Source organism: Triturus cristatus, chromosome 2_1 (genome assembly GCF_964204655.1).
Source record: "Triturus cristatus chromosome 2_1, aTriCri1.1, whole genome shotgun sequence".
NCBI lineage: Eukaryota > Metazoa > Chordata > Amphibia > Caudata > Salamandridae > Triturus > Triturus cristatus.
The window spans coordinates 1075623912-1075648103 of NC_140581.1; the positions used below are offsets into that span (position 1 = coordinate 1075623912).

At 42.0% G+C, this 24192-nt stretch overlaps 1 protein-coding gene across 1 annotated transcript in view; it reads left to right on the top strand.

Annotated features, from left to right (window-relative positions):
• The window catches only part of LOC146866381 (alcohol dehydrogenase 1-like), a 286340-nt gene that overhangs the window by 69352 nt on the left and 192796 nt on the right, over positions 1-24192 (top strand). The window contains exon 6 of the mRNA XM_085636258.1: positions 10868-11128. Coding sequence (XP_085492384.1) covers positions 10868-11128 — 261 coding nt within the window. The remainder of the gene's footprint in view (positions 1-10867; positions 11129-24192) is intronic.

The following is a 24192-nucleotide window of genomic DNA, read 5'->3' on the forward strand; positions in this document are numbered from 1 at the left end:
TGTTCAAACTGGTCTACCGCTAATCTCTCTTCGTGTAGACGTTCTATTTCTTTACGGATCTTTCGGCACATGGCTATTATACAGTTTTGCTTATCATGTCTCCCTTCTGATATATTCTGGCTCCATCTAGTAAGAATTTGCATTGCTTCCGGGTCTACTCCCGGTCGGTCTTGATTTCTGATCACACAATTTATGAGGAAACGTAACAGTTCCCCTTGTATCTCCACTTTCTGGTATTCCATAGCTCTGTTAATACATTCAGAATCTCGCCCTGTTTGGACAAAATGATATATATTATCTAGATGCATAGTCATTCCTGGTAACTTCCCTAAATACACCGCGGCTCGTCGGATACGTAATGATGCCATGATCATTTCGTCCTCTTTTCCGGGCACAGGGTCATATCTACAATCTATAAGAAGTTCCTTAAGCGTGCGGGCATTTATGAGTTTGGGGGTACGTGGATGTGCTGTTTCTTGAAAAGTAAGTTTATTTATTTTGGGTGGCGTAGAAAAAATATTGGTGGCACCTCCGGTAGCCCCGTCTGGGGTATCGGGCGTGAAAGGATTCGTTGAACGTGATACAGCAACTATAGGTGTGGACACAGCTATAGAAGTAGCTGTAGGAACAGATGTGGGAACAGATGTGCTTGCCGGAACTTGTGTCAGGATTTGATGCTGTAAGGATACAGATACAGGATCTTGGCGTTGAACCTCCCCGGCCGACGGTCTATGTGGGGCGGGGTTAGCATACTCGGGAGCTGCGTCATCTAAATATGAGGAAAGAAAAACATCTTCTGCGGTTCTAGGATGCCCCTTGGGATGTACTTTTATTGGAAATAATGGGGGTGGCAAGTCTTTTGGTATCCCCGCAGTAGCCTTAGGTACTCCCTCGGCCAGAAGGGGATACATACCCTTCATAAGGGCATTTCTTTGTCTGTCTACTTGTTCTGATTTAACTCGTGTACCTTCTTCAATTAATAGATTTTCTCGGACTTCATTTGAATTCTCTTTACTCTTCTCTTCCTGTCTACGTGCTTTTTCTGTACGTCTATACGATTCTTTACGCCATAATTCAATGGCGTCTTTCTGTGATTGTCTAGCTTTCTTTTTCCATAATTCTTCCTCTACTTTCACGATGCATTCTGCATCCCAGGTTCCAGCTGCGGGCCACCTCTGACTTTCTGGTAATTCCTTAGTGTAGTCTACCCATAGATCAAGAAATAATATGGCGTCTAGGCCATGTTTATGATACATGAAGTACCCTGGAGTGTCCCTAGGAGGAATGGGAACAGCTTCTTCGAGTACCCCTTTTCTAGTTGTGATCTGTCTTAATTTCGAAAAGAGCGGCATATTGAGAACTGATCTGGCACTTGATTTTGAACAAAACTTAATACAATAAACACGATAATGAACAGTCATTCATACCACAATATGCAAACACATTTAACATTTAACATTTAAATGAGCAAACAATGATGACGACGATCTAAGGAAAACTTAATCAATAAACATAATACTCGGTATTAACTGAATTTATTCTGAATTTTTATACTTGATATACTAGATATACTGCTAAACAGTACGGATACACTGCTGAAACAGTGCAGACCGGATTTGTGTACCCAAACCCGTCTGGACCGGCACAACTTATGTGCACGCCAGAACGCCTCCCCAGTAATGGTACTCACCGGGTAGCTCGGAACGGAAGGCCTCGGAACGGAACTGAACTGAACTGGACCGGACTGGACTCGACTCGAACACTTCGGACACTTCAGGACATCGGAAACCTGGTGGGCCTCCGTATACCTCGGATCTTGCTCTCTCAGCTAGGCTCTGGTCGGGATACTTCGCACTTCTCACCGCCTCGTCTGGGTGTTGATCGCAGCCTCAGTCGCCCCCGCTTGACCGGAGGGAGATACAGGAAATCCTGCTGGTACGCGTTGTTGTCCGTCCAGCTGTGGTAGGAGACCGGGCCTGCAACGCACCGCCGGCGCGTGAGATGAGAAAGTGTCCCTGTTCGGGCGCCATTCATGTGGTAAATAATTTAATTACCGGGACTTAATTTGATACAGAAACATAATAGAAATAGCTCAGTAAATAAGAGGCAGAATCCGTGGTATTAGAGGTTCGGAATGGGCTTTATTCCAATGGACGATTTCGAAATCGTGGCCTCCAAGTTCCATCACCACGGAGGTTCAGGAAGTGAAGTACATACATTATTGATAATTAATCACTTTTATACAATAGGCATTACAGTGAAGCAAATGCGAGAGGCGTAACAATTGATAAGGAAGATAACATTATTCATGCGTAATAAAAATGGGCGTGATTGGGCGTAACAAAGGAACGTCATCAGGTATGATGTCATAATGGGGTGGTTCCATGAAAGAATTTCACAATGTCAGCAGAAATACTTGGCAGAAATGCGCGCGCAGCAGCATGACGTATGATTGACGTGCAACTAGGGGGTGAAGGGGACTTGACATTTAACTCTACATGTGGCGACAGAAGTCTGGAGGGTCAAGTCAACCTAATCTCAAATCATATCTAACATCCTATGTTTAAAGAACTATGTTATCCAAAAGAGGGGCCTTCTTGGAGTAGAATCTTATTCTATACTGACTATACTGACTGTTAGTGCGTGTACAAGCGTCTAAGTGTCTACACTAGATGCGAGAGCAGGAATCTTCCATAGTAACAGGGCTATGAATTACTTGCATAAAGACAGAGAAGCCGGGCCTTTGCTCGGTAGCTGGAAGAATGTTTACTTAAACTACTAGACAGGAATGCATTGGGCAGGGAGCGGAGCAGATAATTTCGAAGGTGAAATACAGTTCTTGGCAGGCAGCAAGCTGATGTCAGGCATCGTGAGCCGCGCAGAGGATGAGACAAAGTTCATGGTCACAGATGCAGGCTCGGACTGGAGCTTCAGAGACGGAAAGCAAGAAAAGCTTGATGACAGAATCAGGGCCTACTCGTCTGAACTGTAAAATGGCATAAATGAACCATATAAAGGCGGTGGCCTTTCGTACTTAGGAATGGAATATCCGGCCCATTCATGGCGGATCTGAAAGAGGCCATGTTAACGATGGACGCACATGTATTTGCGTCTTCATAACTGGAACTGGAGGGAACATACATGTACTTGTAACATGCACATAGAACCGTTGGGGTCCAAGATAGGGGACATAACTGACCAGAAAAATCCATATTTCCACATCCATATCCATGTCGTAATGGAACATTTTTGCTGTTACCATCGCGATTTCTGTTTTCCAGGCACCGCCATGGAAATAGCAAAGAACCACTGACAGTATTTTGAGCCGTGCATTTCTAACTTGTCATACGGTCAGCGATAATGCACAGGTTTGGAGCAGTGCGGGCAGCGTTGCGCGGGCCCTGCAGTGCCATACTCGTAATCAGTCCCAAAATCTTTCTTGTGAGGCTGAAGAAAGGATTGCATCTGTGATTGAAAAGATGATACAGCAAGGCATGTTTATGAGGTTTTGGGGAGTCCATGTAACTCACCCATAATTGGCTTGGGAACTTTTCACAAAATAAATGAGATTGCGATCTCATGCTATCCAGTGGTATCACATTCAGCAATTTTTTGTTTCAAATTCCAGTAGATGTAGACTGGTTTACAGAAATCATTTGTATTCAGCATTTTTCTCCATTCCTCTTCATGAGAGTAGTAAGTATCTTTTTTTCATTTAAATGTCAAACTAGATTTGTGGTCTGGGCTAGAATAACTCAAGGACATACACATACAGAATGTCCCTGAATTTTCAACCAAATACTCAAGCAATATCTAGAATGTTTAAATTGGTCTTTTGTGAGAATAATACATTGATGATTTAATGATTGCAGAAAACACAAAAGAGAGCTGTAAATTGTACACTGTTCCACTGTTGAATCAACCGGCTTAAAATGGAAACAAACTGTCCCCTACAACAATGCTCCATTGTCAGAATGAATTTAGTTACTTGGGACATTCAGTTCAGAAATTAATGAGGAAGCTGTCTAAAGATCACATTTCTGTAATAATGAGAACAAACCCACCAACAACACCGAGTGAAATGAGGATGGTTCTGGTGATCCAGCGGGTTACCAACCTCAGATACTCAACTATCATATACTCACCTGGGCCCAGAAACACACACTCATTCACATAGGCTAGTAGATACCACTGGGTTCAATTTATTGAACTGATATCTAACCATTTCTTACCAAACCTTTCTGATACAATGTACTTTCCTCTGGTCAATGGACCTTTTAGTTAACTAAATAGGCAAAAATTACATAGAGTAAACCTTCTTCAAATAAACACAGACTCTGGAGAGTTTTAAATGTTTATCTAGTAAATTCATGTAAGCTAAGTACCAAAATACAGTTAGCACACCATCTTCTCCAAGGACAGGAAGGGAATGAAATTTAATTAGAATAATCGTTAAACAAAGTTATTACAATGACAGAACCTGAATAGGGAGGAAACAGAGAGAGCAGTACAATGACATACTACACAGATTTATAGTTACCTAGAATGGTGAGGAAACCAACCCCTTGGCCAAGGAATTGGAAAGGGTCCTCTGGGACAGATCAGGTGACAAAGGCTCAGGACAGGATTCAGGACAGGATAGATGACCTCTTCTAGATACGACGCCTGCATCGCACCCCTCTCTGACACTATCTTCCTCCTCGATTCTTCCGCAATCTTCTTCTATTATGTGCCTCCACCACAGTTTTGGGAGACCTAATAATTTCTTCAATCATTTACCCTCACACTTTTCCCAGCTTGCCTCCATACTTAGGGTCAATAACTCAGCCCCATATAGGCATTGTGAGGGTACAATCGCATTATAGGCAATTAAACGGGGGCTCCAAGATGGACCTCCAAAGATGTTCTAAAATCTCACTATGCCTCTTATAGTTGAAGCTGCCACGTCTCCACAAATTCTTTGTGTAGGGCCTAATTCAACTTTTTAGTGAACATAATTCCTAGATATCTATATGCAAATACCACCTCCACCATCCTATTGCCAAGATGCCATTTAAACGGTTTCAAGTTTTTACCCAAGGGAATTTTCTTTTTCCAAATTAACCTACAGTTCATTATCCTTACAATAGCTATTCTATCTATTCAGTGTCCTCTCTAAGCCTACTTGAGTCAGATCTAAAATAGCCATATTGCATAGAGGAGGCACGGTATGTGCCTGCCCCCAATTTTCCGGGAGAAAGAGTTGGTAGAAGCAAGCACTCCAGGGGGATCTGCAAGGAACAAAGAAAACAACGTTGGCACCAGGATACAGCCTTGTCTTAACCCATTTTCAAAGGGTATTCTTTTCGATAAGGCCCCATTTACATTGAGCTCAAGTTGGGCCCAATCATGTGAGTATAATTTCTGTAGAATTGCAAGTAAACCAGAAGGAATTGCCTTTTGACCCAACTTTGCCCACAGGATACTTCGATCTACAAGATCAAAGTCCGAGCTAAAGTTGACTACACAATAAAACAAATTCCCTGTTGTTTCCATTGCTTTTTGCCCCAGTCCCTACATACTGAGACAGTGATCAACTGTTGAATGCCCTTGCTTCAAGCCTCCTTGTTCAATTGGGATTATATAATTGCACTCAATCCAGGTCTAAAGTGAGATGAGAATTAAGTTAGAGAAAAGTTTTGCATCAATGGCAAGCAGGCTTATCAAGCGGAAATTACCCTGGACATCTGTCTCCCTTTTTTATTTATTGGTTTTATAATTGCACCCTTTCAGCTTGTTGGGAATATATCTGAATTTGTTTTGCCCTCTACACCAACGACGTGTTGATGTTTCTGGCTCACTTGAAACTGGGCCCAGACTTCTCCCCATGCTGGACCGATATGGGCAGGTCTCTGTACTCAGGTGAACTGAACCAAATCCCTTCTGGTTTCCACTTACAAATGATAATAAGGCAGTGAACTGGCAGTCTGACATCCTGATTCACTGACTCAACTTTTTAGGCATCTCCCATCTCCCTATCCTAACCTGGAACCTCAATCTTATGCCCATCGACGCCGGGATATGTCTGTATCTCAGTTGACGGTCCATGCTGCAGCTGAACCTCTTGGGGTGGACAGCACTCTTGAAGATGATGATCTTGTCAAGGTTTCAAAAATTCTCATTCCTGAATCCACAGACATTGTTCACTGCTGCACAAGCGAGTATACAGGTGTGCCTGTGGGCCAACCTGCCATCCCGCATTGCATTTAACAAGTGTGTTCAGTCAATGCATGATGAAGGATTGGGGGTGGCAGACTTGGGCTTATATTACTGGGCAATGCAACTGGTGCTGATAAATGACTGGTTCCATTGAGGGCAGCAGTATCCAGCTTTTCGGTCGATGTCTCACACTTGGGCTGCAATTCTATCTTAGGAATGCTTCACGGTGGCCTAATCTCCCCCTCCAGCCTACAATTTATAGGGGTGGTCTTCCTGGCCTAGAGATCTGCATTGTGCTGAATGGGATAGGACCACATACCGACTCTGGAACACCTCTCTTGCAGGAGTACTGGTTGGAACGGTTGGTACAGCTGGTGGGCTTTTGGAGATAGGACCGCATCGGTATGAGATCTCCATGCCCTCCTGTTTTCGCTGCTCAGATGGAGCTGGTGACTTCTGCCATATTAAATGGACTTGGCCGATTATTGTCACATACTGGATAAAGAGCTTTCAGGAACTTTCATGAGTATTGGGCCATTCAATTAGGCCCAGGCTCGAGTTGCCTTGTTGGGGATACTGGAGAATGTAGGTGGCTCAAGGAGAGAACAAGCTTTGGTGGGGCTGGTCACACGAACAGCCAATTGAGACATAGCCCGGGCTTGGACCTCGGGCACACATCCAGCTTTAGCTGCTTGGTGTGCCAAACAAGACAAACCTATCAACTCTGTAAGAGGCTGCCTACAAAAGTTTCACAAAATATGGGGCAGGGGGGTGGGCCTAACATGGACTTGCATGACCGCTGTTCTATATTAAGTTTGGCATAATCTCTCAGATTGTGTTAAACTGTTTGCGCTGTATTGTTTGATTAACTCTGAAAAATCTATCAAATTGGTTTATTTAAAAAACACAACACCTTATTGCCATATATCATAAACCATAAAACAGGATACGAAGTCACTAGCACCTCCGTGTATTTTCCAGACAGTGAATATCTTCCTTTCTATATAAAATTCAGCCTCACACATACCTTCTCTGGTATGCTCATATACCGCCCGCCAGGGTCACAAGGTCAGTTTCTTTCCAATCTTGCTCCGATAGCTGCAAACCTTGCACTTAGCTCCGCTAACTTTACAATCTTGGGCGACCTCAACATCCATCTGGACAACCCGAACGACCCAAACACCAGAGAACTATCCTCCAGCCTAAATGCCCTCGAACTACAGCAACGTGTCCTTGGGCCCACTCATCTAAAAGGCCATCTCTTAGACCCCATCTTCAGCAACTGCCCCAACCTTCACGTTGGAAACCCTTCCCCCCTTCCCTGGTCCGATCACTTCCTCATTCCTTTCACCTGGACCCTCCCCAATCACCCCCTTCCTAAACCCCCGACGATTCAACAGTCACGCAACTGGTCCAAAATCCCCCTACCTGAATGGCAGGACAACTTACAGCGCACCAAACCTGTCAACACTTCTAATCCCATCCAGGGCAACGAGAATTACAACAGATGGATTACCAGCTCCTTAGACCGAGTACTCCCACTAAAAAGTACCCATCCCAAGCGGTGCAACCCCACAGCCCCATAGTACACGACGGATCTAAGGGAGGCTAAACGCGCCTGCAAACGAATCGAGAGGAAATGGCGCCTCGATTATCTCCCAGTAGACAAAGCGAAATATAGAGCAGCTATCAAAAACTACAAAGCAAATATCAAACTAGCTCAGGCCAAATACTATGAACAAAAGATCGACAAGGCAGCTTCTAAACCCAAGGAGATCTACCGGATAGCTAAATCCCTCCTGCAACTTCCCGAGACCCCAAAGGATCACAACAATACCCAAACCCATTGTGAGGAGATAGCGGAGTTCTTTCACCATAAAATAGAAGTCATCAGCTCCTCTTTCTCTCACTCCGCCACCTCACCCAGCGATACCGCCAACATAGGCCCCACGACAGTCCCACTCAATGCTCTCAATAGCATTCCGTCACTAGACCTAATCAACCTAGAAAAGATTATGGGACAGGTCAAATCCGGATCACCCACCGATCCAGCCCCCCCTAGGGTTCTCATCCCGATAACCAGTCAGATTTCACCTACCATCCAAGACCTGCTCAACTCCTCCCTCCATACTGGCATTGTCCCGCCTCTATGGAAAAGAGCTATGGTCAAAGCTCTATTAACGAAACCCAGCCTCGATCAAACCAATCCTTCTAACTACCGACCTATCTCCCTTCTACCCTGGCTCAGCAAACTTCTTGAGAAGCACGTCAATTCTGTTTTGACCGACTTCCTGGAATCTAACAACATACTGGACCCCACCCAGACGGGTTTTAGGCCTCGTCATGGAACGGAGACTGCCCTGATAGCAGTGACGGAGGAGGCAAGAAGGATCCTGGACGGTGGCGGGTCTGCGGCCATCGTCCTACTCGACCTAAGTGCCGCCTTCGACACTGTAAATCACGACATTCTACTCCACCGCCTTGGCATGATAGGAATCTCAGGAACAGCACTCACCTGGATGAGATCCTATCTCACAGACAGATCCTTCCAAGTATTTGAGAAGGATTTCACCTCCTCCAGTAAACCTCTTATTTGCGGAGTGCCTCAGGGCTCCTCCCTGAGTCCCACCCTTTTTAATGTTTATCTTAGCCCTCTAGCTGATGTCGTCCGCCCCTTCGGTGTGAAAAGTGTCACCTATGCAGACGACACACAGCTAGTGGTTGCGCTGGACCCACCTCTCAACTCCCACCACAGCCTACACAATTGCTTGGAAGCAGTTGCCGCCTGGATGTCAGGCTCCTGTTTAAAACTAAACGGGGATAAAACAGAGGTAATGCTCCTTGGAAATAACATCATGAAATCCATTGATTCCATCTGGCCCCTCTGTTTAGGCAGCCCCCCACAACCCAAGGAACAAATCAAGAGTCTAGGCATCTGGCTGGACCAAACTCTTACATTCAACCACTAAGCAACCAAGCTTGCCGCCACCTGCTTCGGGCTAATGAGACTACTTCGAAAAATCCTCCCTCTCCTTCCGTTTCACTCAAGACGGATCATGGTCCAAGGACTAATTCTATCCCGTCTCGACTGCGGTAACGCCCTATACCTTGGGGCCCCACAGTCCACACTCAACAAACTTCAAATCATTCAAAACTGCGCGGCAAGAATCCTTCTCGACATCCCTCGCCGAGTCTCAGTCAAAGCCAGATTGAAGGATCTCCACTGGCTCCCTGTGAGAGCTAGAATCGAATTCAAGAGCATGTGCATTGCACATCGCTCCTATTGGGGAACAGGCCCTTCCATCAATCACCCCTTGGTAAAAGCCTATCATCCCAATCGCCCCCTCAGATCCTCGACCTCCCACCTCACCTCAGTACCACGCATCAGAAGAGCCAGATGTGGAGGCCGGTCGCTCTCCTACAATCTGGCCAAGATCTGGAACTCTCTCCCCCTCCAAATCAGATCAGAATCCAATCTACTTACTTTCCGAAAACTTCTTAAGACCTGGCTCTTTAATAAAACTTCTACCTAAATCTTCCCTCAGCTCCACTAAATCTAGCGTTTCCGGCTCAACCTACTCTCCTCTGCAGCGCTGGGATGCCCCTGGGTAGCCATCGCGCTATATAAATTCTCTTTCCATTCCATTCCATTCCATTCCATATACTTAATGCTTTCTAGAAGAGCCCTATTACTCCTTGTTTAACAGGTTCGCAGTTTTGAATTACCCACCAGTGACTTATCTCCTATTATTGCACCCATTTGTAAAATAACCTGGTTGATTTCTCTAGAAGTGGTGGCCCCACCACTTCGCATTACTCCACTATCCATAGTCATGTACATAACATTCTGTAATTATATTTTGTTATGTGTATAGCATATACATGCTTTACCTGCTCAATTAACAATCAAGAAAATGCACATATGCGTATCTTTTATTAACCACACCCACCTTTTTACTCAATAGATTGTCCCCTTTCATCTTTTTTAACGTTCTTTTGTGCCCTCCTAATTGTCTACAACCAGATTATCTAAAATGAATTAAAATGTGCAGGATTGGCATTACCTAGATATTAACTATCAAATCGAAAGCAGATAAGTATATTTAGGTAAGAATAGATATTTTCAACATATATAGATGCTAAGTTATTAACACTGCATTTCACATACTGCAAGCATATAAGGTGTCTAGGTGAAACACTGGGTAAAAATGTGCAGGAATCAGCATGATAATTCCCATTCCCATATGTTATAGCCATTTAATCTCCCTGACATTGCCAGGAACATTGGTAACAGTAATTCCAGGGCAGGATAATGGGCATTATACCACACCACTTGTAATGAGGGACATTGTGTGAATTTGGGTATTTATACTCACACAATTCATTTAGACAGCGAATCGCTTTGTTCTGAAGATGATGCCTCTCATAGACATGTCCCTAGTTTCCCAAGGGTTGTAGTATCAGGGATATCTGGAGGTTCTTCTTCTTTAGGCGTAAGAAAGCTGCGGGTACAATGATGCCCAACTCTTTTGTTTGAAAAGTGACAAAGTGGTACAGTATCAAAGTTAATTCCGAAAGCTTCTTCAACAGCTCATTTTTCTTATCCTTCTTTAGTGAATCAACCTTGGAGTTCAACCAGATTTCCTTACCCTCTTTTCTCTATTTGCAGGTTCAAGCTGGGTCTAATTGTGTCGTTTTTGGTCTGGGAGGAATTGGCCTATCTGCCATCATTGGTTGCCAAGTCGCTGGCGCTGCACGGATCATTGGGGTTGACATCAATAAGGATAAGTTTGCAAAGGCAAGAGTATTAGGAGCCACTGAATGCATCAGTCCCAAGGATTTCACCAAACCCATCCACCAAGTGATCGCGGAGATGACGGATGGTGGCGCAGACTATACCTTTGAGTGTGTTGGAATCACTGATGTTATGGTATGTCAGCTTGCTCTCACCAGCAGCTCTTTTTCCTGCTAAACATCAACTGCACAGGAAGCGCAAAGTAGAGCAAAAATTGTTCAGCTATTATGTTAGATTAAAAAAAAAGATTTGCATTGCACTGTATTACCATTAGTATAGGCTCACAGTTGTGCCGGGTTTGCATAACTTTGTTCCCTTGTCTTGACAATTTGGACACAGGCTGGAGTTTGTATTCTTTGTATTCTGTTGGAGAAGGATCATGATGATTCTATTGTGGTCACTCTTTTGTGTATATCTTTGGGTGTTGCTTGGTGTGTAATTGGAGATCTGCTGTACCATTCTGAGTGCACGACATTGGAAGGATTGGTATATTCATTGTTCAGCTTGAGGCGTGTGATCACAGTGTTTTGCCAGGACCACTGTATCCCTTAAAATAATTCTAGCTGTGAGGACAATGGGTGCTTCAGCGAGTCAGCATTTATGGCGTGGAAGGGGCAAACTGCTGCCTTGTATTGTGCCATCTATTTAACTATAATCACATATCTGCATGTTTGAAATCAACGTTGATAACCTGACCATATGTTTACCTTCTCTACTTGCTCCTGAGTGACGTATATAGGTAGGTAGAAGCCGATATTATTGTTAGCTTTCTTATGGAATTAAGGAGTAAGCCAGAAGTACTACCAGAGTAAATCGGTACTCCTTGTAGCAATATCCTTGTCGAACAGTCCCATTGTATTGATGCCATGCTTGTCCTTACGATATGGAGTACAATAGACGTCATCTTAGGAGGTACAAGATATCAGGACCCTCCCTGAATGGAGAGTGGGTTATATGACCAACGGCTCAGAAGAATAATAATTAATATGTTTACAATTCAGACAACCTAGTATTAGTACTGGAAAAGAAAAATGCTGGGTTCGTTGGTACCTGAGTCAGTTACTCAAAATCCAGTGGCATTCTAATTCTGAAATATTACTTCAATGTAGTAATCATTGTGACCTCCCAGTAGAACACATGCATGCACTACTCATCTTTGTGTTCATTTTGAAATTCTGACCACTGATAATGTTATCAATAATGCTAATGCTGTTGTTTGTAAATGTTTGTGCACAAACAATGCTACCTGGTTCACCTAGCGCCTGATAACTTTGGTCACAGAATAACCCCGTTAAAGTGCAGCATCTCTTGCAGTATTCACTACACAACAGAACATTACCTGTATTCATTAAGGGCATTGCATTTGTGGTGTATAATTTTAGGAGGATGTTATTCATCACCACTAGCTTTGTAAACTAGCACTACCAGTCTTCCAGCTAAAACCCTGCTCGATGCTCACTAACCAGGAGCCCAAGTCTTATAGATTGTGCTGGTGTCAGCTGATTTTTTTTACTGTCATTTACACTAATTGTCAGGGGCTAGAAACATAGCCTATGCACCAGTTGATGCAAATGACAGAACATGTATCTCATCACTGGATAATACTTAATTTGGCTATACATGTCGGTGTGGGGAGAGGAGCAACCATATAAAGTGAGCCACGTAAGCCCTACTTTTAGCTGAGAGTTCTGCCACACAGTTCGGGGATGACTGGTGTCATAACTTGTTGAAAATCTGGAGAAGCAATATGTTTTGACTTTAAACAGTGGTAAACAGTCCAATTCAATAATGCAGCATAACCACACAGCAGCACAAAAACAACACAATATATAACCACCACAAAAAAATGAGCATAAACTTTATTGTCACATATTATCACCTTATAAATTTTCTTTCACAATACCATGTTAAAGGTGTTTTGTGCGAAGCACTTCCTTAAATAACACCAACGTCATGTAACCGTGCTAGACAACACTTTTATGTGATCCATCCTCTTATATCTGAAGCCCTGGTTCAGATAAGGAAAGCAAAGTACAGAATGCACAGCTGGATGGTAGATTCCTGCCAGTCAAATCCAAGGGACCTTATTTATGGATGGGTTGAGCAGGAGCACTAGTTCCTGTCCTGCCATACCTGTTATTTCCTTGTTCTACTTAGACTGGGTGGCATTGCTGTGTTTACACCAGCGGAGTCCTTTAAAGCTCTACTGGTTTAAACCTCTGCTGCGCAGCCTATGTGCAATGTGGGTGGTAGGGCACAGTGACCTCAATAGGACGGGATTGCTGTCGCTCATTTTCAATCCCTGAGTCGGCCAAGCAAGGCTTGGCAGACATGGGCAGAGAAAATGTTGATTGGGTCTCTCATGCTTTCTGTTTAGAGGAAGCAAAATCTGGCATTGGGAGCTTGTTTTCTCTAAAAAGAAAAGGTTGCTGAGTGGATGCTTTAAGCATGACGCCCGCATGGGAGATCTCTAGCTGAGGCAGATGGTCATCCATCGGGGTGGAGGAGACAAGGTGTTATGATGAAAGGAGGGAAATGCAGAAGCTGAGGTTAGGTTATTGTTGAAGTTTTTATTGATAATGGTTCTTAGGTTGGTCTCCTAGTAGACTCTGAATAAAGCGTGTAGTAATCAGCCCCACAAGGAGCATCCTCCCTGCTGCTCAGCCCATGTCCCAACAAACACTCCAGATAACAGGCATCCTAACATTCCAAACATCACCATGCACACCCACATTATACACAGCACATTCACACTGGCTGAGCAGCAGAGAAACAGGAATGCATAATATCAAAACCCAGATATAACACACCTTCCCCCTTTAAAAAACACATAAATAATTGTGAAGACAAGCAGGAAACATTGCAGTTACACAGAAGAAACTTGCAAGGCTCATCACCCTTTGAAGACTAGTTGACCATTCACTACAGTCTGAATGAGGCTCCAAGTCTTACAAAACTCATCTTACAAGGCTTTTAACTGATATTTTTCTGGAGGAAATGTAAGTCTTGCCTCTTATGTGAAACACCCATCTTATGGACTACTTCCATAATGGCTCTTGTCTTCACTGACATTATTCTTTGGTACGCATTGCAATTTTTCCATTTTAGGCATCTTTTAAGACTCCTCTTATCGCAAATTGTCTGTTCATATTGGTGTATAAATGCAACTTTATATTAGCAATATGGTAGCTACAGAAACGATTAGCAAGTGCTACAGATCGTAAATAAATCCCAAAATTAACATGGCACTCTGAAATTAATTCTTTTTAAAAATATACTTGAGGCTCATAGCCATAGAATGATCAAAGAAGAAATGACACAGCTGCTTCAAAATATTATTCAGTGGTCAATAGAAGAATGATATAGTATAAAACCTATTTTTACCAACATACATGGTAGTAAATGGTACATGAAACACACGTTATTGTTATTAATTGAAACATCTTCAAAGTTTCAGTACAGGAACTCTCTTTGTGTTCATCCAGTTGGAGGTCTGTTATTTTAGAGTGGGTACCTTTGTAGCACCGTTTCTGAATATTTAGGACAATTGAATCTGTGCAAAGTACACCTCCCAAGATGTAGCGTACTGAGATATAGTAACTATAGAGCCCACATTCTCACTTCTAAAGTTTTCTAGATCCAGGGTGAGGCAGCGTCCAATCAAATCCCTGGCATGAGGAGATGGATCATGCATCACATATGAGAGTACAGTTGACCTCAATTATCTCCTTGATGGTGCGTGAAGAGAGACAGTGTTTGAAAGACATCTTCAAAGTTTATTCTTTGGATATTGTCATTAATGAAAGAAAGGGTTGGTCACATGCAGCGTGGAGTTCTCAGTCCTCTTTTCTAGCAGTTTTTCCCCGTCTTTTGGCAGGGTTCATTACATGCATTATGGTGCTTTCAGTACTCTTTACTAGCATTTCTTTCTGTTTTTCATCAGTGGCACAAGCATTCCTGTTTCCTCTTCAAGGGTTTTTGTACTGGCACCAAGGTGTCTTTCTCTCCCTGCCACAGGGGGTATTGTGGGAGCCAGGGGTTTAAGAATTAACTTGATGCAGCATAGACAGGATTTTCCCAAACCCCTTACTGATTGACATGTGATACTTTGCTGTAGCGGCAACTTCTCCATGCTTCCAGGGTGTGGCTCTAATTGAGACCAGAAACTTCTGGAATTCAGCACCCTGAGGGTCATAAGTAAAGTGTTACCTTCCTAAACAAGAGGGCATTCATGACTCTTTACTTTTCATACTGCAGCTCAGTGTGCCTTGGATTATGAGACAATTCCTTATTTCTAGGATTTCCTTCAGGATCCCTCCTGTATCCTCTTGCCTCCAGTTTTGCCACAGTTCCACTTTGGACATCCAGCTTTGAAGACTTCAATCCCATGCTAGCCCTTGGGAGTTTATTTGCCTTCAACCTGTTTTTCCTTCTTGGGACTCATTCTGGAAGTCAGTAGTCACTGGAAATGCTCCCTTCACCATCATCGTGGCTACTGGGAGTGGTCATCCTTACCTTTACCTCTGGCAGGCGAAGATCAGCACATTGAAAGGGACTCGACGCCTAGCCCTTGATAAGGGGATTCTAAGCTTCAGTGCGCTTTGTACTGATATTGCTTAAACCTAATGAGGCAATGTTCGTTTCTACAACCTGTGCTGGCTTGCACTGCCTTTAAAAGAGAGCTGTGAATGAAAATTTAGGCTCTTATGTTTTTTACTAATCTTGGCTTGGTGAAGTTTGAAGATTTTAGGTAATATTTGGATTTTACCTAACAGTACCTTTTCCATGTGCAGTTGCCCAGAAGCATGCTTTCCTACTGCACACCCTATTGCAATTGTTAACTCTAAGACATTACAACTAGTGCCGTGTGATTTCCTGTCACATTATCCCGTGAGCCAAGAGATTTCAGATTAGTTTTAGCTGACTATGTAAGCACTCTTTATTTATTGCTAGGTTTAACGAATGTATCCCAGTTTAGTAACCTAGTCTCTGTCCTCCATTAGTTGCAGGCCTGCTTTCTTTTCAATGTTTACTCTCTCTGTTCAGAGTGTTTCACGGTTCCAACATCTACTTAGTTTCCTTGTTTTGTCATTTTTGTGGTGTCATATTTTTATATCTGTTAGTACTTGGAATTCTCAGCGCTATCAATGCCAATAACTTCACCCATGCCCCCTTCTCGTTGCAGTCGTGTTACCCTTGTGTCTTTCACTGCCTGAGTGCAAGGCAGAGATGCACATATTGACCTCTGTTTTCACAAGAGTATTTGGATGGTGGCACTATAGGGCAATACATTTGATAACATAATTTCCTAAATTGCACCTCTTCTTGCCCAGTCTAGCAATTCCATTTTCGTAACTGAAGTTCTCTATTGCCTACGCTTGGATCTCTGTGGATTTGCTCAAGACCAGTGAAAGTGAAGTGTCGTTGATATGCATGGTGCTTGGCAGAAATATTCAGTAGGTTGCCTGGTGGTGTCGCACTTATGGATATTTCTGCGATGTTCCTGTTTACAGATTTTCAAAGGTTTAATGGTGATGCCGGTATAGATTTGGTCACAAGGCCACTGCATTTGGTAGATAACTATGGTGCTGTTGACTTTTAATCCAGTCTCCCAGTTTGAATATAGAGCTTTTGGAGAATGTAATCTTGCTGGTTCTGTCAATTCCCAATTTGCAGAACACTTATAACAGGTGGAGAAGCCTGTTTGTCCTAGAATGTTTGTCGAGTTGTTTATTTATCTTGAAAAAGTGATTGATAAATGTGTTGGTTAAGGTTCATAGTGCTTCAGAATCCCATTTCTGGAAACAAGGCAGTGTTATTCTGGATTGAAGGGTTGTTTTCTAGGAGAGTCCAATGCTTTCCTTAATTACTTTTCTGAATAAATAGTGACCATTGTAGAATTGGATGATGAATCGTACATGTTTCAATGGATTCCAGATTTCTTGGCTTGTTTGCAGTGTTTGTCGATTTGTTTGCCTAACTTCAATTGATGTTTTTGTAATTCCTTTTCTTCATAGCCTCTGGTGCACAGTCTTTGCATGATTTCCTTGCTTTTTTGATGAAAATTTGTTTGTGGCTTAAGGTAAAAGTGATGTCTGTCTCTCAGGAGCTCTCCTTTAGGAATGTTTTGTATAATATGGTTGGGATGGCAACTAAAGGCACATAGTATGCAATACGCAGTTGTAGTGTGGAGTTGATTATACCTTCATGGATGTAGATAGTCAAGTCCAGGTAATCCATTTCTTAACTGGAAACTAAAGAAGTGGACAGCATATTTCTGTCTACGCCCTTTTATGTTTTGACCATACTATGTATATACACATAGTCTAATAACATTTGGGTGATTTTAAATCATTAACGTAATGTAGTGAACTTGAACAGTTACTGAAAGTGCATTTACTGTGTATTCTCAACATTTATATGAGTGCGTATACTAATGTTTCCCTCACAATATCATCAAATTGCAGTTCTCATATATATCTGGACTCGTGTGATTTGAATAATATTGTTAATTCTTATAAATTCACTGACTCATTTGAAAAGCATTCTGCATTTATTTTATACATTAATATGTATCTATAACCATGCATTTAAACGTGTACTGCCATGCCTGCTATGTTAACTTGACCAAAGGCCTTAGCATTTGAATTTATGTTTAACCTTCAACGTGAATGTTTGCTCAGGGTGCAACGTTTGTCTTTCTGCAGGTGCAGCCACATGATCTCATGAATAGAGAAATGCACATTGTGTGTGAGAGATAGTGAGGCTCAGGAAGGGTACTTTTAGCGATGAAGAGAAGCACTAATGTACAAAGGGAGGACTACTGTCGATGCTGAATTGGGAGTCGGGAGGAACCCAAGAACGTTCTGATGTGCATAACAAAGGAATGAATTTTCAAGTGTAGTTGCCAAGTTTTACTGTGTGAAGGGGGAAAGTAATAAGACACGTGGCATGGATTTCTTGAGTGTTCTTTTATGGGTTAGATTGATAATCACATTTCAGCTTTAGTCAGATTCCCTTGAGACTCAGAGGGGTAGAGACCTCTGTGGGGCATATGTACAAGCCCCTATTGCAACGGGAACGTCACTTTTTGTGACGTTCCTGTGATAGGGACCTTGCCTTATCTACAAGCCACTTAACGTGGCTTAACGCAGCCTTGTACACAAGGCACCCTTTCACGCTATGTTTAGTGTTAAAGGGGCGAGCAGTGGGTGTTGTGGTGGGCGTTCCCCAACAACACCCATTGTGTTTGACGCTGCCCCCTATGTGCAAGGGTGGCATACATAGGAGGCAGCCCCAAAATTGAGACCCTTCCTAGTCTTACGTTGGCGAAATGAGAAGAAATGCATTATTTCTCCTCATTTTTGCTATTTCCATGTGTGCTGCCTTGTGTAACACACATGGAAAAAAGCAAAATGCCATGGTTTGTTTATGTACAGGAAGGTGTACATAACAACCCTTTTTAAAAAATGCCATTTTGTAACTTTCATGTGTGCTGCATGAAGCAGGACACATAAAAGTTACAAAATGGCATTTTAGGATTGTTTATGTGCAGGAAGGGACACCTTCCTACACATAACCAATCCTCCCCTGCACACAGACACCCTTGCACTCTGGTGGATGGGTGCCTGCGTTGGCGCTAAGTTGTTAAACTTAGCGCCATCGCAAGGGGACATGCAAGGCTGCACCACATTCTTGTAAATATGGTGCAGCCTCGCGTTTCCGAAGTGGTGGAGCGTTTCGTTAAGCCCAGGAGCCTAACGACATGCTTCGTCACTTTATTGTACATATCCCCCTTTGTTTTTAGTCTGCTGTGTGGCTTTATGCTATGTAATACTACTAATTTCAGAGAACTTCTACAGAAGTCTTTATAATGCTGACATCTTCCTGCTTTACTAGTTCATTCTGATGAGCAAATATTTGTTTACGGGTTATATTCTAGTGTGAAAGGTTGTGAGAGCAATAGTTGCAGGGACTTCCATTCCCTGCTTTAAAAACAAGTGTCACTAACTTGGATATGGCTCTGTTCTTGGACAAGAGCCGGCTAACCCGATAATGTGTTAATCACCAATATTTTTCAGAAGGTTATACAGAGCTCTAGTGTTGAAATACAGGCCCTGGTGTCCTAATCTTTCGAGTACTAATGAGTTGAGATAATGATGCTTGTGTGGAGATAAGTATTCGATCTCAAAGTGAATTTACACTTACTCACAGAAGTAAGATATTTTAAATGCTTCCCTTGCAGGCAGGGGTTTAGTTAGAGAATTTAATCCACTGGAAGGCAAACTCCTCTCAGTAGACCTGGAGAATCATAAGGTTGCTAAAATCTATCAGACTCTAATCTCCAATCAAACAGACATTCCTTAATCTGAGGAGAGCTTGGGAGGAGGACTTGGGAGGCATTGATGATGAGGAGTGGACTGAAGCTAGGGGAGCGCCTGCAGCTGAGGCCATCGCAACCAGGCCCAGACTAATACAACTTAAATAACTTTACAGGGTATACATCATGCAACATCGCTTATGGAAGATGGGGATTGTTGCCTCCTCTGTTTGCCCTCACTGTGTGAGCTCAGAAGGGACATTCCTACACACAGTGTGGGGTTGTCATGTATTGATACTGTTTTGGGAGGGAGTGACATCTTGCTTGGGTGGTAACTGCTACAATCTGCCACTGCTTTTCATGGGGCCTTCCCCTGCCAAACAGGACATAGCAAATGGGGTGGAAGGATACACCTCCTTCTTCACTGGCATAGTGGAAGAAGGGGGGTAGACTACTGTATGGGGTAGCAGTATATAGGGTCAGAGGCAGCACGCAGATTCATGATAAGGTTTGGCATGCGTGGGCGGATTATCGGAGAGTCATTCTGGATCCCACCTGTTCTATGCAAACTATGTTTGATGATGAAATTCAAACCTATAGGGGCTGATGCACACATAATTTGGGTGAACGTGCCTGCCTCTCATTTTTTTGATGATGTAGTACATGTGGATTGCACGGGGGCAGCTGGTGGGTTCAACATGCAAAGAGTTGCATTTTATATTAGTTATTGTATTCATTGTGTTCTTGCATAAGGAAGCAGTGCTCCTTCTTAAAATCTGTTTTTGAAAAAAAAGAATAACATAGAACTCTAATGCATATATGTTGCTCCCTGATTATAGTTGAAATAATAGGTTTCAAGTCAAATTGAAATTCAAATCCCACCGTGAGCAGCTATTCCAGCAACATACCACCCAGTTTAGCTTTTGTTTGGTTATCTATGTTTACTTAAGCTGTGTGGCACATATGGAGCTGAGGGCTAGTCAGACACTGACACACTGTAGCCATGGCTAGTACATCTTTCAGATAACATTGAAAATGGATAAGAAAGGGATTTGTGAATGTATATAAAATGTACCCTCACATTAGTTTTGATTCACTCTGGATAATGTCTATTCACACATTGAGAATACTATTTTCCCTAAAAGATTGTGAATAAATTCCAGGAGAGGTTCATATTTTATGAGATAATGAAATTACTTATAAATTCACTACATTCTTAATAAACATAAACAAACAAAGCAGGAGTAGTGGTCAATGAGTGCACCTCTTGGTGACACACAATCTTTGTGGGCAAGTAAATATCTTCCAAAGGGGCCTGCAATGGTGCTATATCAAGATTCCCAGACACCCTACTACCAAAGGTGTCAAACATGCTGTGGATCTTGTGCCACTGCACCTATGATGCATACAAAAGTGATATCATAGCACTCATTAAGTATCAAAACGCACAGTTTTGTACGTTAAGTTCCTACTGTACATATATGTGGTCAAATAAGTAAGAAATCCAATATGTGTGAATCAAAGTCTCATTTATTATGTGTAAGTTGAGATCTTCATAAATGAGTCGGTGACATCATTAAGTATAGCCACGATATGGAGTAGATGATATCACAAAACACACTCAACACATGTTTCGTCACTAAGGTGACTTCTTCAAAGGGACTTCTTCAAGGGTGTTATAATGCACAAAAAATACAGTAAGGAATCATACATTCATGTCCAAAAAACGTGTATCCTAATTGCCATGTATCACTACCACAGTGATGACATAGCCGTGATTGTCACAAAAAGTATTGATACGAGAAGTTCCATTACCAAAAGGTATTTACAAGATCACCCGAAAGAGGATCCATGACAGAGACAAGATCATACATAAAGTAGAAATAAGAAGTTTAAGGTGCTAGAACACCAATCAAACCAAAAAGTCCCATGAAGCAAAGGAAATTAATTATATGTGTTCCAGGTATCCGTCCATGGCAGACAAAATCATGCCAAAAAAAACAACACCAACCTCTTTTAAAAGTGGATCTCATAATTATGATCCATTTGGAACTGGCTAATCAGTCTTGAACTCCCAATCAAAATCCAATTGAGCAGTGCATTTCTGAGGGACAATCAGTAGGACCATTAGAATGCTAAACGTATATCGCTGAAATCTGTATTACCAAAGCCATACTAACAGATCTCCCATTAAATCTTAGAAACTTGTGTAAAGTCCCCAGGTGGCTTTTGATCCCTTATCGGTCATTGTATAGTCACCAGGGTCCGAATTAGTATTCAGACCCTATGAAAGACCATAAAACCCACCTGTCGTGATAAGGGTCAGTCTATAGTAGTGGGTGTAATCAACCGAAACAACTCCCCGAGATTCAAATTTCCAAAGTAATTTCTAGTGGTTAGAAAGGTAAAAAAACTGAGGCAAATAAAGTTAAATGATAAACAAGATGAGCAGTATTTATGATGTTTATGAGGTAACCCTCCATGAAGATGTTCACCTTAAAAGGTTGTGTCTACTCCCGATTGTAATATATATATAGTCCCAGAATGGAGTCTGACCAAAGAGGGAAAAAGGGAAAATTGGACCCCCTATTGGCACAGGACACCGGGAAAAGTGCTAGCGGGCAGACGTCTATCTTGTTAAAAAGCATACTGTATAACCTGAACTGCAACTGGGGTCAAAATAGTGTCCATAAGTGGAAAGATAAAGTTCCTTCCTAACAACGTGACCTGTCTGAAAATACCAGTGGAACAAAAATCGTCAAGTTAGAAGGCATGCACATAGCCCAAAGAAATTGTAACTTGCGCTACCCCAAAATCTGCAAAGTGAAATCTATCAACATAAATACTGATACCAGTTATAAAAATGAATGATGATAAACACCAAACATCATTATCGTTTCATCGAATTCACCACAATTAAACAATGCAAAGGTATTCCAATTATGCATATTATGACTATGGGGGTTGGACCGCCACTGGAACACTGCTACCGCCGGGGATCTATGATCTCTCGGCAGTGGTACAGTGGTCGGAGGCCACAATATGCCAGTGGTGCCGTTGCTGCGCTCCGAAGCTTTTTACGAGTTTCCTCAATGACACCGTTTTCATGACAGTGAGTCCACCATGAAAAGTGTAGCAGGAGGAAACTAAGGGAGCCCTACAGGGCCCCCTGTTGCCTCTGTACCAGGGGATGCATGCGGGGTGTACATGGTGTGCCCCCCTGTACGCATGCACCCCCAGATCCTGCACAGCGTGGACTTCACAGTCCCTGCTGTGCAGGAACATGCAATGAAGTTCCGATTGCTGTGCCTTGCTGAGGCTCACATATGAGCCTTAGCAAGGCACTACCATGGGCCAGCTGCTGCAGATAACTTGACCTGGGTTCCAGTCATAATCCTGCAGGCAGTCTCCGTAAGGTTTTGGTGGTAAGGCAGCGGGGCACTGGTGTGAAGGCCCTCTGCCACACTGCCAAACTCATAATAAGGCCCTAAGTCTGCAGAAAACCTACGGTTTGTTATGTCACAGGAAAGCCTACCTAAGCTGCCTGCACACAACTTCTGTTTTCAAATTGGGACATCCGTGAGTTGACACATCGTGTTGCAAGTGCACATAAACGAAAACTGACTAAAAAGCCCTCTAAAAAGTAAGGGGAGCGGAGTGGCCACCTTAGTGGTACAAAAGAGCTAACAGATCTAAATTGGTTACCTGCTACGATATTCACTATTCCCAATGGGACTCCAATAATGTCTGGACAGCTGTAAAATAGAGGGAGAGAAGAAATGAAGGTAGGTGAAGGATAAAAAGAATGTATGAGAAATATCCTTGAAAATGAGAAGAACGTGTTGTATAGTGTCCAGCTTATGAATCACTGACAAAATATCGAAAGAGAAAAAATCGACGTACAAATATATCGATACAAAATTATCGATCACATTATTATCGACATCACATACTTATGTAAAACATTACAAAAATATCGAACACACAATATCGAACTACATAAATATAGATACACAAAATATCGCAAACACAGTTATCGAAATCCTTAAATATCGACGCTCATTAATAAACATATACTTCATTACGAAATATCGACCACTAAAATATCTCCATTTTACTAATATCGACTATATAAAATTAAATTAAATACTAAAATCAAACAACATAAACACCAAATAATGTCTTTTAACTCTACACAAAATTAATATTAAACAATAATATATTTACTACATTTAAAAATCAATTAAAAAACTTAACTATTTACTAAAACATTATTAACAACCTTCCTACATTAAACAACAATATTATGGAATTATACTTTATCAATTCATGCATACAATACATAATATAATGTTTAGAAAAATACATATAGAATAATACACCACAAAACCACTACTTAGCGTTTTCCTTATTAGGAAACTAACTACCAGAATTAAAAAAAAAAAAAATCGAGCTAACCAATAAAAACACTCCAAATTCAAACTAACCAATAAAACACAGATTACAACAAAGGCACTATAAAAAGAAGTTCAACTTCATTCACAGTCCAGAACCAAAAAAAAGAAATTGAATGAAGAAGAAAATCTACTGGATTGCAACTGCAGATATAAGGAAATCAACATACAGCAAATATTTAAAACAATCACAAGTAAGTTAACTATATTATACTCATTAAGACTCAAAGCTAATAAATTGTAATTACAATACACATACACTATAAATAAATAAATGTCTTCTTTCTATTTCATGTTTTCACTACAGGAAACTCCAAAAGAAACTAACAAATACAGAACAGCACCAAAAAAGATACAACTAACAAAGTAAGTATTTCACAACCACAAATCAACTAATAGATTAAAAATCCACCCAAATTAAATCC